This window comes from Typha latifolia, chromosome 5 (genome assembly GCF_019914945.1).
Source record: "Typha latifolia isolate L0001 chromosome 5, TyphaL0001v2, whole genome shotgun sequence".
Taxonomy (NCBI): Eukaryota; Viridiplantae; Streptophyta; class Magnoliopsida; order Poales; family Typhaceae; genus Typha; species Typha latifolia.
Genome location: NC_133090.1, coordinates 4,772,442 through 4,787,864, shown reverse-complemented (window position 1 = coordinate 4,787,864; position 15,423 = coordinate 4,772,442). Strand labels below are relative to the sequence as shown.

General features: G+C 35.6%; 1 protein-coding gene across 2 annotated transcripts in view; it reads right to left on the bottom strand.

Moving 5' to 3' along the window:
• The window catches only part of LOC140789932 (protein virilizer homolog), a 48,947-nt gene extending 34,537 nt beyond the window's left edge, over positions 1-14,410 (bottom strand). For both annotated transcript variants that reach the window (XM_073139847.1, XM_073139848.1), the window contains exons 1-5: positions 14,196-14,410; positions 13,169-13,273; positions 12,477-12,565; positions 5,254-5,377; positions 3,604-4,254 (exon numbers count right to left, since the gene is read on the bottom strand). In XM_073139847.1, coding sequence (XP_072995948.1) covers positions 3,604-4,254; positions 5,254-5,377; positions 12,477-12,565; positions 13,169-13,243 — 939 coding nt within the window. In that variant the 5' untranslated portion in view covers positions 13,244-13,273; positions 14,196-14,410. The remainder of the gene's footprint in view (positions 1-3,603; positions 4,255-5,253; positions 5,378-12,476; positions 12,566-13,168; positions 13,274-14,195) is intronic.
• Positions 14,411-15,423: the final 1,013 nt, after the last annotated feature.

Sequence of the window (15,423 nt, the reverse complement as noted above, 5' to 3'; positions counted from 1 at the left end):
AAACAACGTTTCATCCATAACCAAGTTCACTCCCAAAAAAGAGATACTGAAAATAAAAATGAGTCAAAATTTGAATTCAAATCACATTACAAATTATTACAACTTTACCCCTGAAATGACTTGCATTTATATTTTACAAATTTAGTAATAATATTTTGGTACTATTTAGATGGCATATCCTTAATTTTTCTAAATAATAAATATTTTTTACTTTTTCATGTCATATCAAAGTAACAATGACACCTCTATTTCAAATCTTCTCCCATGTATATCTTTAATTTTCGTCAAAAACAAACATTTTTCCTTCCAAAAATAAAATAAAATTTACCAAATCCGCAATAACTTATAAGTTGGTTGAAACTTGCAAGCTTCTAACCCGCAATAGCTTACTTTGAATTTTCTTATAAATGAAGTTTGCATTATTAAAAACTTCTTTAAAAAATGTAACATTGTACACTTATGCATTACCAAATCGGGTGGGCCAAGCTGGGTTTGGACTGAGCTTTTTGAGCCAACAGAGCTTAAGAATTTTTTTCATGGCCCAACCCACCAATCCATCGGGTCATTACCACCCACTAGCCCACAAGCTATTAGGCTTGGGCCGAGCATAATAGGCTAAATTTAAAAAAATATTATTTCTTATCACGCCAAGTATAATAGATTTCTATGAAAATATTTTTATTATCTTTCGTAGGAACATACTTACATATTAATATCCAATTTACTAAATATCCGATATGAGATTAAAAATCTATAGGCATACGCATGCATAACAGGTTAGGGACAGGCGGGCATAATCAGTTGGGCTTTCGATCTGGGCCGAACGAGCAAAGGCTTAGCCCATGCTGCCCATTATCATCTCGAGCTTAGGTCAGGCCGGACCTAGCTGAGTCGAACATAATGATCATCTCTACACGTAGGCTTACAATCCCGCAATCAATGTTTTAAAAAGCTGCCGCGGGTGGCAGGCAGTCACCCCACCGCCTAGCGCCTAGGCGGAAGGAAGGTGGCAAGGCGGTCTAGCATTTTTAATATAAATAAATAAATAAGAATAGTATATATAGAAATTTTAATAGTGCACTAAACCAAAACACTAAATAACATAATCACATTGGCTAATTGCTTAGTAGTGATAACTGAATAACTGAGATATCTATTTACTAACTCTAGTTTATTCACATGAATCACATTTCAAAATCCTCTAATTATAAATTATATACTTAAATAGCAGGCAATTAGTAATTCCCTAAATTAATAATGCATGACAGTGAAAAAATTTCCTTCTCTGTAATCTTAATTCAATAATTCATAAAGCAATTAGCAATTAACTCTCTCTAAATTGGTTAGTTTTATTAAACCTGGTTCGCTATAAAACCCGACCCGCTCACTAATAACTGCATCTCGACTTGGCAAGCCCAAGCGCTAGCCCGCCAAGTCGGGCCAGGCGGCCCACCTAGCACTATTTAGCACCTAGGCAGCCCGCCAAGGCGCTTGGCCGCCTTTTGCCGATGCCTTTCAACATGGCGCGGCGGCCGATGCACTGCCTCGCCATGGTGGCCGCCTTTTCCGCTTTTCAAAATAGTGCCCGCAATACATATATATTGCAAGATTGCAGCTGCATAAGGCATACAAACCTGCACCCAAGAAAACAAAAACCCCATGACCTTAATTGTTATAGCCTTACAAGCCTTAAGCCCGCAACTATACGAACTAAAGGCTCGTAAGACAGCAAGCCATTAAAACTTGAAAAAAAAGCACAACACAATTTCCAATGGTTGTAGGCAAGGTTCCAAAAATTGGTATCGGGATCGGGATCGGCCGTCCGAAAAAACAAGACGTATCGGCCGTATCGGCCGCCTGTATCGGATCGGACTATTTTAATTAAATAAAATTCTAAATATTATTAAAAATGTTGAGAAATTTCTAAAAATTTAGAAAAAATTATAAGAAAATAAGAAATAATAATTACTCACATATAAAGCCTAAAAAGTAAAAAATCTCTCTTCCTCCCTCTCTTATTTTCTATCCCTCTAACTATTAGTCTGAAGTATCCATTCTCTCTCACACTTTCTCTTTTTTTCTATCTTTCTCTCTCTTTTTATCTTTCCTTCTCTCTCACTCCCTCTTCCTTTTTCTCTCTCTCTCTCACCCTCTTTTTTCTATCTTTCCCTCTCCCTCACTCTCTCTTCCTTTCTCTCTCTCTCTCTATCTCTCTCCCTCACTCTATCTTCCTCTTTTCCTCTCTCTCTCCCTCTCTCTCTCTCTCTCTCTCTCTCTCTCTCTATCTTCCTCTTTTCCTCTCTCTTCCTCTCTCTCTCTAGAGCTGTTGTCAGCTCAGCTGTCTGCTGCAGGTGGCAGCCACCTATAACTGGTTTCGGCCTAGATCGAGATCGGATATAGCCGATCCTGATCCGTTTCGACCAATCCCACTCGAGATCGGCCGAAACTGGAAACTATGGTTGTAAGCTTACAAACCTTAAGCATGCAACCATACAAACTTGATGATGTGTTTGTTTAGGGGATATAAAGATGAAATTGGATAATCATATCATCCAAAATAAAGGAGAAAATATCCCACTTAGGGGTGAGATGATATATCCCAAATGGGGAAGATAAGAGTCTTATTACTATATTGCCCTTATATTAGAAATAATAAATTTAGACATTTAGATATTATGTAACAAACGAAAAGTCTTAAATTTTTGTTTTGTTATCATTAGTATTTTATTTTATTTTCATTAAGCATTTTTATATTAACTTTATTCTATTATTTCTATTACCTTTGGTTTTAATTCTGATTATTTTGAACTAAACATGTTTAATAATATTTTATGATATAATATAAGTTTTAGATAATCAATGTTAGTTTAAAATAGTAATTGTCATTATTAATTTTCTTTATCGAGGATGATAATGTAACTTTATTTAGTTATCCCATACATAGTCAATTAGTCATGTATAAACCAATTAGTGAACTAAAACTAAAATATGGGATTAGTAATCCTAAGGGATATGTTATTCCTTGGGATAAGCTTAGGTATGACTTATTCCCTTTATCTAATCATACCATGGTTTGAAATATTGGTTGATCCTGATCCGTATCACTGATATAGTTGATTCGGCCGATCCTCAATCTTAATCCTCCGATATGGAAGACCAATACGTATCGTTTTTTCAAACATTCAATCCCGATCCCAAAATCAATACTTAGAACCTTAAATCCTACGACCAAGCACACCGTAAGGCTTGCAAATTACAATCATTTTGATTTCTTTCAAAAAGAGAAAAAGAAACTATTATTCGAAAACAATAATTTAATAATAATATTTTGGTACTAGCATATTTCAAAGGCAAAAGGGTCAAAGGGAATTTTGGTCCATTTACATAGCATATCTTCAATTCCCCTCCAAAACCATTTTTTCACTTTTTCATGTCACATCAAAGATAATAATTATACTTACAGTCTAAATTATAACCACACCCAATATTTTTAGACTAGTTTAAGGTAAGTAACATAAGATTAAGAAATGAGTCTAGCTAGTTGTAATCAGAGCATATAGACTCAAACTAAATGGAATCTTATATATAAGCATATGGACATACCAGAGAAAACAATGGAAGCTGATGAGGTGAAGCTGTACTGAAAAATGGGAAACATTGATTAAACATGTCAACCAGTAATTCTGCTGTAGGCAACTCGGTGCATGATTCTTCCAGATTACTTCCAGTTACTGATTCAAGATTCTTCCAGATTTCAAGAAGCTTATTCCTAGCATCATCGATAACACGGAAAATTTCCTGAGGAACTACTTTCCTGTCAACCAACCCACTCGCTAGATCTTGGTCCCAATGATGCACTGTACTGTCAATATTACTTGTAGCATATGAAGAAACAGCTGACACAACAGCACTTACTTTATCAGAAACCATATTTTCACAATCAGATATTTGACAAATCTTAAGGGTTAGAAGCAAAAAATGCTTCATTTCAGGTGAAATGTCAAGCTCGGGAGCACAAAGACTTAAAGATTTTAGTGAAGATACAGGCCCTTCAAATGTCAGCTTAGTTGAATGAAGTGCTGGTGGAAGGTCTTCAAGCTTTCCTTCTGATGGAGAGTAAACAACATTTGCCAGAGAACTATCCAAATCTAGATCAATGTTAAATTGTCCAAGGTCTTCAGCTGTATTTCCATAAACAACCAGAGTAAGGCTGCGATAACTACCTCGCAATACCAAATGGTTTGTAACTATGGCCTGCATTACATTGACAAAGGAACCATATTTATACATCAGGTAGTGGCAAAAATAAGCTTTCAAAAGAATATCAGAAAAAGATGAACCAACAGGGAAATCAAAATTAAAACAAAAAAAGGTCTTCTCGTCTTTGTCCCTATGTCTAATTCATTTTATTTTGGCAATAAGTGCTACAGCTTATACCTAGCCCAAGTAGTAGATTGAGAAATAATTTATAATCATAGAGAAGATAGAAACTTCAGTGGAAATTATTACGAGAGAAGCTACCCTTATAATTCTGCACCACAAAATAATCATCTATATCTATATATATAGATGGCACAAAATAATGCTATTCTTGAAGGGAGAACACTAGCTTCAAATTGGTGAGCCTATTGTCTGGATATTGTGTGGCATATCCACTGTACGTCAAACATGAAGAAAAATGGTTAGGTTGATGATAATAGATAAATAGGCCTTAATGAAGAGTTACCAGAGAATTGTTTTTGAGAAATCTTGATATGGTTCGAAGTCTTTATGTGCATTACAAAATACACCTGCTGTAAGTCCCTTACTTTTGAGTTCTTTGAAAGCTAACATATTATCTGGGACCTGCCTATCACTTATTTAATCAAGTTCACTGAGTTTGAAATTTTAAACAAAAGAAATAGCTTATACCAAAATGGACTGCATATAATAATAATTCCAATACCCTGTTGAAAAAAATTAAACTTTTTAAATTACCAAATATTCTGTTTTGAGAGGATGAATAAACTTTCAGAGAGACCAATAAACTTACTACTGCATATGTTTGATAAGAATTTCTGGTCTTCCTCACCCTCATTTATTTAGCCCATTAAGTCCAAATAAATAAGATTGATGACCACTATATCCAGAAGAAGCTATTTCTATTTTCAGTTATGAAAAAGCATGGTTCATTAACTGATCCATCATATTCTATAATAATTCCTCGCAACAGTATATAGTTGGAAACCCAATAAAGAAGAGACTAACACTTACCTCAACTTCCAACACATTTGATGAAGAATGTGAATATAGGAAAGGCTGGCAAAGGCGCCTAAATCGTGACTCCCCTTCACAATGAACAAAAACTTCCAAAGCAAATGATGGAGGTGAAGTAGCACTGTAAAATAAATCCGTCCAAAAGATATCAGGATTATTCAGAAAAGTGTCTTACAGACAAACAAGGGAAAAAAACAGAGAAATTAAAGTATCTGCTAACACAGGACATAGCGAATAGTGCACATATTCATCTTCTATGCCACCTATTCTTTGACACAAGCCCTAGGAAGCAACAACTCAGCACATAATCTAGGTGTGTCCATAACAAATACCATGGATAATTGGATACTAAAACACCCACTGGTAACTTCACTGATATGTATTGCATGCTTTCATCAACTAATCATATCTAAGATAGTTATTCAGTAACTTATTAATACTTTCAAGCACGCCTTTAATATATTTTTAATAAAATAATTAGGATATTTAAAGACGTTTTTGGATCTTCAGCACACAAATCTTTAGTTTTTGATTTGAATGTATGTATAAATACCTACTTTATAGTCTTTTGTTTTTAGATTATTTTGTAAATGATCTATTTTATTCAACATATAATATGACTGAATAAATTCAGTAAAATTAATATTGATAATTGGATACTGCATAATATGACTGACTCCTAATATAATTGAACACATAATAACATTCAACACAAAATATTAATTAATTATAGTTCAATAATTAAAATTACTATCTAGTTGAACGTAGAATGACTAGAAGAATAAAAAACTTCATTTGTCGGCACAAGAATAATACGAGAATATTGTATTAAATACTGTCAATAACCTTAAATCATATTGATGATGATGACTTCATTTGCCAACACAAAAATAACACTAAAGTTGATCAACGATGATTAATAAAAATAGAAAAAAAATTATTAAAATAATAGGTTTCACATCTGCACGAGTCAGCATAAACCCATGCAAAACCAGCACAGCTAAAGTTGATTAATGATGATTGATGAAAATAAAAAAAGTTTTAAAAAAATGGGTTTCACATCTGCACGGGTCTGCATAAACCCATGTCAGACCAGCACACTCAGCACAAGACTATGCCACTAACATACCCTGTGCCAAGTGTCATGCCACCATCAATACAGCTTAGCCATTATTGCTTTCAGGAGTCGAAGATAAATGGCAAATCCATTGAAGGGAGGATTATCTTCCTTCTGATTAGATCTACAAAGTGCTAATTGAGAAGATATTGACATTATTGCTATGTTATAAGACAAGACTTGAGTATTTCAAAGAGAACCAAATTAGGATTTTCTGCCCCAATAGACTCTTTCTACAATGACTCATATACTGAATTCTCTTCCTTGGCTTGCATCTTACTAATATAGCACTGTGTAGGGCAATCTTGTTATGAGAACTCAGCTTTTACCAAATGCATTGGAAAAGTACTTGCATATATATAACATGTTACAACTTATAGGTTGTACCTCTAGCCTGAATCAAATGAAAGCACAGATAAACACAGTATTTTATATGTATAGGCATGCATACATATACATTATACATGAGCACAATGTATAATTAGCTTATTGTATATTCATATCCTTACTTTTCATAATTTATCATATCAATGTATACATATTCGTTCCCTCCTATGAAGGGTGGATATGGTATGGATACGTCGATAAACAAATAAACACACATACAATAAGCTTAGGATAAGTATCTTATATGTGTATATATTTATGTCTACACATATATGTAGTGAAGTTTTGTGCCTGAGTTTTCCTAATTGAGGAATTATATAAATTTATATTGTTGCATAATATAGGTTTATATAAAGAAACCTCCAACTTATTAACTAAAAGAACCACATAATATAGGTTCAATATGTTACATGGTATATTAATAACTATGAATTAAGATAAATGAGCAAATGCAATCTACTAACAAGAAGAAATTGACCACCATAACGTGATTTCTTAATATAGATCATTAAACCTATAAAAAAATCAATTTACAAAGACGCATGACTCTCTCACCAAATGTCATCTGTATCACTGTATGGTGTGAATAGCATTGTAATGCCATGACATCCACATCATTGGTTCAATGTGGACAACATCATACAAAGTAAAAGTGCTGAAAGATGACCTTGAGCCCACTAGGTTTAATCCTCAACACACAATTTACCACCACCACTAACCATCGCTAGTTGTCTCCTAGTGGGAATTATAATTTCATTTACATTTTATTTTTTTGATGTACTTTTTAGCTAAAAAGTATATTATTTTAAATTTCCTTATTTTGATTAAATCTCCTAAAATCTAGGAGATTTAATTTCTAATTTGTTTTTCCAATAAGTTTTGTTAGGACTTGGTTGATTTTGAGTTAAAAAGAGTCCTGATTTAGTTATAGATTAGTTTAGGAAAGATTTTCAATTTTTTATTAGTTTAGGTTTGATTTGATATAATCATGGTTCACAAAATCGACCGATGAACCCAAAACTAATCTAGTGACTAGTTTTTGTCTGGGATCCGCCAGTTTTGGCCATACCCATCTCAGTCGTATCTACCAAAATTTGGCGGAAACTAAACTTTTTATGATTCAGTTTGAATCTAAAATATATCTAACCTATAATTGATATATCTAACCTAAATTTTTTTGGGGTTAATTATGCTGACACCGTTGTACTATACTCGATTTTCACAGACCCCCTAAACTTTTTTAGATTACAATGTCCCTCTTGAACTTTAGAAAACTCTCAATATCACGCTTCTATCAATGTGCCATGACAAAAATTGGACGAGTCAACTTACGTGGCAGTCATATTTTCCCAAAATGACCTAGATGCCCTCATTATATATTTCAATCAAATTAATAGAGATTAAAATACAATTTTATTTTAACCCTTTAATTAAATTAGGATAATTAAATTAGGATAACTAAATTAGATTTAAATACAGATAACTAAATTAGATTTAAATACAACTTCCCCTCCTCCCTTCCCCCACCTCACCGTCGGCAGCATCAGCGAGGAGCTTCCACCTGCAGCGACTGAGAAGGGCAAGGGTAAGGGCAAGGGCAGCCACAAGCAATGAGAGTGAGGGCAGCCAAGGTCGAAGTAGTGAGGGCGAGGGCGAGGGCAGCCGCAGGTAGTGAGGGCGAGGGTGACCGAGGACGGCTGCCGCAGCCATGGGTGAGGTCACGCTCGGTGGAGGACTCAGATCGGGCAGAGGATGCGGGTGGCCAAGGAGGGTGACGAGGACAACGGTGCGAAACAAGCAAGGTCACGTGCAGTGGACTCGGATCGGACAGAGAAGGGCAGCGAAGAAAGACAGTGACGCGTAGTGGGCAACGTCATGCGATGGACTCGGATCAGACAAAAGAGGAGGGGGGCCAAGGAGGGTGGCGAGGGCAACAGCGCGTAGCAGACGACGTCACGCACAGTGGAAGACTTGGATCGGACAGAGGAGGGTCTTCCATGCTTGCGCTAGAAGACGGAGAAGGAAAGGAGGAGCAGTGACGATTGGGTGGAGGAGGGAGGAGAGGGTGGCGCGAATCTCGAGGGAATGACGATAGGGGGGAGGGGGAGAAGTTTAAGTTAAGGGCAATTATGTAATTTACTTTTTTAATTTATTTTTATTTAAAAATTAATAATGTGATATATTAAGTAGGGGTATAATAATCATTAGTTGTATTATGTCATCGTTGTTTGTCATTTCACTTAGATCTAAAGTTCAGGGGGACATTATAATCTAAAAAAGTTTAGGGAGTCTTCATGAAAACTAGGTAAAGTACAGGAGGTGTTAGTGTAATTAACCTTTTCTTCCATCTATATAACTATGCTAGTATCAAAAGGATCCTTAAGAGATAAAACATGATCCATTGAGGCCTTACCTAGACCCAACAAATCCTATCAAGCAATACCATAGTAGTTTAATGAACAAAAAGAGAAGAAATCGATAAACCCTAGCCCTTTGGCCTATTCCACTAAAGAGATAAGAAAAAGAGAAGTTGCCCAAAGTCCAGTAAAAGTGTAAAACCACATATAAGTAATTGAACTAATCACTTGAGTAACGAAAGCAAACCCTAAACCAATCAAACTCTTTAAAATTAAATTATTTTAAGCAATGCTCCGATAGTCAGGCATTTGAATAGCTGGAAGGGCATTCGAACGTAACAAAGAACTTTCCTCTTTATCAGGAACGCTCTGACTCATTCAAACGTCATGGTGGACCTAGTCGGGCATTCACGTTTGAATGCTCGGCCTAAATTTCATCCTTTCCAACAAATATCCTCCTCCACTAGCTGCATGATGTCGCCTCCTCTGATAATTGAATTGGCAAGTTGTGACTAGACATTCATTCCTATCACTTCTTTCCCCTTAAAGACAAACATAGCCCTCAAGGTTCAGCTATAGAAACCACAGCTTCAACTCCTTGTGATCCTCCCATATAGCATCTTCCAATGACAATCATTCATAATAGACCAATGTTTGCTGCTTCTTAAGCTAAGATACATGAAACACCAGCCGTCTATAGACTCGATGTCAATTTCTCAGAATCATTTTGATATTCACTTACCATCCGCTGCAGCTTTTTCAAGGCTTCATCAAAATTATTATATTAAGATGGTCTGAACCTTGACATTTATCCACAAATAAACTCTGGACAGTCTGCTAACAGACCCATTTTTTTGAACCACTAGAACCACTGCAAGTCCTCATCTTGTAGATGGAACGCGACAAAATCTAACCCACTCTACTAGTTGCATTCCTTGATAGGCGAAAAATTGCCCTACGTTGAAGATCCAACCTAGAGAATCCTCTCTCGAGAACTTAGGAAAGAATAAATGGGTGATAAAAGGATGAAATCCTAATTTGTGCACACTCAACTGCCCTAATCGATGCGGCAACCAGCCTTCCCTCTAGCCAGGCCAGCATCTCTATGATGCATAATATCTGCTCCTTTAGCTCATCAATATTATTTTTCATCGCAAGTACTATTGCCTCATGTGCTTCCTTGCTTGTCGATGAAAAGTTACTTCTAATGCATAGAGATGGTCTTCGATTAATGTCATCAGTGTCTTCGACATCCTCTACAATCTTATAGCGTGTTGAATAATGGAATTAAGTCAATCAGCCACAAAAGCTCTAATACAAATTGATATCAAGCAATACCACAATAGTTTAATTGAGATCGGCTTGAATTAAGCTCGTTTAAAGCTTGAGCTCAAATTACTTGGCTAAGGCTTTGCTCAAAATAAAATGAGTCGAGCTTAAACTAGAAATTAGGCTCGAAATTAATTTTGAGTCAAGCCCAATCAGAGGTAGGCTCGCTCAAGCTCAACTAGTTTACACCCCCTACCAATCAAGGCTTGGCTAGGAATAGGCCAAATCCAAGGGCCAAAGGATGCCATTCAAAGGTTTCGACCATTGCAAAGACATAGGGCGTAAATTGGACCTATTTAGTCTAGCCTAAAGCTACCTTATTCCCCCACCATACTTTGATTCTTGATAGGGCACTAACACCATGAACATCATTGTGTTGGCCTATCAACGAACATTAAGAAACCCAATAGCCAAAGGGTTGTAATTGTTGATAAGAACCTATCATTGGTCAACTTACTCATGATCATAATGCAAGTGGCCATCTAGCATTGTGTTACTTCAGATACATAAGACCACTGACATATAAGGGCATAAGCTAGTAACAAACAGTTAGCATGCAAATGATACATGATAAAATAGAAAAGGTCACTTGGAGCACTTCATATCCATGATAGTGCTTATTCCATGCTAGACATGGTTGTTTAAATTATGTGCTCTCTAATCTATACAATTTTATGCAATATACACTTGTGCACCACTAGCATGGAGTTGTATGGGACCAAGTATCTCTTGACGACACCTAAAAGTTCTTGCTAGGACCTATGCCTAAGATCTAAGTAGAAGGATCCAAGAATTGGGTACGTTGTCTACCAAGTATGAACAGGTGTTGATTACTATCAATTGACATGTTCTAGTCTTATATAAGTCTTCCAAAAACATCTAATAAGGATAACTTAGGTTTGTCAATACCCGATGGCACAAGATTAGGGTAAGGGTGGAGTCGTGGGCTTGTAGGTGTATTCTGCACAGATGTGCACCACCCATAATTATATTGATGACAAGTTTTACAAGTGAGGTCCTCAGTCTATGGCTACAAATGTTCAATCCCGCTAGTTGTGAGGGCAATATGTATCGCCAAGTCCTACACTTCTTACAATGAGTATGGATAGTTACGAGACTAGTGATGCCCTAAGGGGCCTAAAAATGGGTTGTGTAATATTTGTACTGTAATGTGGTAATCTATGTCATAAAGTGGATGTCTGGCATATGTATATAACCTATGCTAGCAATCCTGTCTTACAAACTCATATGTTATATGCCCTTATCCATGCAATGTTCACATGTTTATTGATTGAGATGAGTTCAACTAACTAACCGCTAGGCTCACTCCTCTATTTTCTGATTCCAAACTAGAGGCCGTATTTATTTGAGTGTAGGAAGCTATACAACTTGGCAGAGCACTAGACAATAGACACCTTTATCCTTTATCTCTCATGTGGACGATTTGTAGTCAGATTAGCCTCTATGGATCTACTATTTTCTGACATGTCTCTTCAACTAGACCTATATTTGCACTTCTGATGGACCGTTGAGGTTGTGGGGCCTGCCTCTGGATTTTGATGCTTTATCTTCTTATTTCTTTGGTATCATTCTTATGTTGCCTAGGCCTCTTGGTCAGCCAAGCAAATCTCACGTCTAGGTATCCCACATAAGGGGCAAGTGGAGGCATAGGGTGTTCCACATCTCATTTGACACCAACGATTACATCCACTAGTGGTGGAGCAACCATGCAACAACACAGCGATAAGAGATTGGCAACTAAAGGAAATGGAAGCAGTTGGTGGTTGACTTCATGGTAGAACAGCATACTACATATTGCATTAGCCTTTTGATGAAAGCACAATCTCAATAGGGAATGTGATGAGCTAAGCTACACACACAGTATTTTGCAGCAGTACAGCACTTTAATTACTTTTAAGAATGCAACTACTAAAACACATATTATACTACCTACTTTAACTAATATATGTATCAACTGGTCCTTATCCAAAATTCCAAATAAATAACACAAAACAGGATGTCAACCATACCCAATAAGTGATATATTTGGTGTGGATGGGGAGGCATTCTGCTCAAGAAATTCGCAGGCAGTAACTACAACAGGTTCAGCAAATAGTACCTGGATGGAGTGATTATGTGTTATCAACATGAAAAACTGAAAAGGCATTAAAGAAGAAAGAAAGATCCATTCACATGATATAAATGCATATGGGTATCATCATAAGCATTCTTGCTTTAAAAACAAGCTGATATGAAAGTTAAGTTAAAGACCCTAAAAAATAACATTTATTAACTTCAGACTTTCTCTAGATAACTAGAAACGAATTAAAATAAAATTGATGTCTTTCTGCAAAGGATATTGTGATTATTGATTACCAATAAGCTAGAATATTTAATGCCCAACTTGAGAAGAAAGAAAAGGTAAGCCAAGGAAAGAAATCATATTGGAGTCCTAGCATAGAAGGTGAACAAATACATGCACAATTAAGATTAAAAGGAAAAAAACGAAGAATTAGAAGGTAATTGAACTACATATACATGGAAAGTAGACATCAGAAATAGACAAGCGAGACATTGACCATAGTTTTGCATGGAATAGATACCAAAACAATTCCTAGTTGATTTTGGGAATAAACATAAATGAAACAACACCAAGACAAATTAAATGGCCCCGCTTATGCAGTATGAAAGGCAGATGAGAGAGATTTACTGATTTACTAACCTCGTCAACATATTCATCAAGTTGAGAATGGAGAATTGTTTGTGCAAACAAGACAAATGGCTCCGGACGACCCATTATGTCTTATTTAAATCTAGGTAGACATGCCTGCAAGGAATTAGAAGCTCTACAATGGCGTTAAAGGAAACAACTACCACAGGACAAGTCGTTCCAATTTAACTCTTCGAAAAGCATAAGAGACATATTAGCATAATCTATGAAACATGAATATGGATAATGGATACGATATATATATATATATATATATATGGGACTGGGGAGATATGGCAAATCTTTAAAAACAGCGATATGTCTAGGATATGAGAACAAATAAATTAAGAAAAAGTATATATTTATAATCTAACGATAATCTATACATGTATATTTGCCAAAGGTAAAAGATAACATAAACATAAATTTGCATTCAAAATAACAAAACACCTTCTACTTATGATCATGCAGTATTGTAGCTAAACCTTTAATTTATAAATCCAATATTGAGGAACTCAATAAAAGAAAATTCCAACTTCTCGTCACTATAATTATCTTCGCAATCGAACCTTATACAAAGTCCAACTAAAAATATCCAGATAGGATGTACACATGAAAAAAAAAAACTACCTCCTCTCTCGGTATCAAGAGGGAAATGGGAAGATGGGCTATTAATCAACAGATTAAAAAAATTAATTCACTAATTCTTCACTATTAAACAACAGATTAACACATTTTCCTTCGGAAAAACATTCGACAGATTAATAAAATTAACAATCAACAGAATAGTAGATTAGCAATCAACACTCAACAGATTAAGTGATTAACAGATTAAAAAAATGTAGAAAATAATTGAACCGATTAACTGATTATTGGTTAACAGTGAAAACACAATCGACAATTCAATTAATTTCTCTAACTGTCTAGCATAACATATCAACAGATTAAGACAGATAATTGAAAATTAAAAAAAAATAAAAACATTTCGGTGAGAGAGAGTGTGTGAGAGTGTGAGAGAGAGAGGGAAAGAGGATCGTACGTCCGCCGCCAACCGTCGTCACAATCGTTCGTCGCCGTTGCCGCACGCTGCCGCTAGCCGCCGCCTTAGCTACTTAGTCGCTGGTCGCTGGTCACCGCTCGCTGCCACTGGCCATGGAAAGGAGAGCCGGAAAGGAGAGCCGGAAAGGACGTGGAAGGGACGACCGAAAGATAGGTTAGGGTTTTAGAGAGAGAGAGAGAGAGAGAGAGAGAGAGAGAGCAGCGAGAGAGATTATAGCAGCGCGAGAGTTTTTTTTCAATACGATGGTTAATGGTTAGTTACTTAAACCCGATCCATTAAATCAAAACCGACCCATTTCCAACCCGATTCACTAATTGGCCGCCTTATCAGGCCGGCCAGCCCCGCCACGGCCGCCAAAACCTCTATTTAATAGATTGGGATAAAATTATTTATACCTAGCAAAGCACCGAACTCTTCGATATTTTTCTTTTGTCAAAAATTACTTTATTCAATGTACTTTAAAATTACTAAATTTATCAAAAAGTAAAATGCTGACTTATTTTTGATATTAAGATTAGAGTGTACTCTATTCCGATAAATAAAATTTAGAAAATCGGTAGTCTGGTAAAAAAATCCTTATTAAAACATATACTTGGCATATCCCAATCCCCTACCTATCCAATAATTAAATTGAATCATACAATAGGAACTCAAAGAAGAGTAGTTTGCACCGTAAACCAATATAATTTATATTTTTGTCTTACTAGCTATTTTAATTTTTATTTACAACTTTACCCATTTCAATTATAAATGACCATAATGCCCTTATACCTATTTAAGTGGACCGTCACCCTCACCTACAATATTAATTAATATTTTTATCTAATGCAAACTATATCATATCGGATCACATCCTGGGGATATTGCACTCGATATATTGAGTTTATTTATCTTATATGCTTAAATAATTTAGTTAGAGTCCTAATAAATTAGAATTTATTTAATTAGCTAAATTTAATTATGTGCAGTTTCAAAAAATATTTATAGGATATTCATCAGATGTCCAAATATTATGAAACAAATTGAATAAGATCGATGACGTCATGATCTATGTAGTCAAAGTTTTCTCAAATTCGGGTTCTATTTGTGGTAGAACAAAGAACTAAGAGAAGGACAAGGAAGACTAGAGTTAGCTAAGTTTTTAGTTTGTTTAAGACTAGTTTGTTTTATTCTTTATAAATAAGGTATTATGGCTTGTACCATAGCC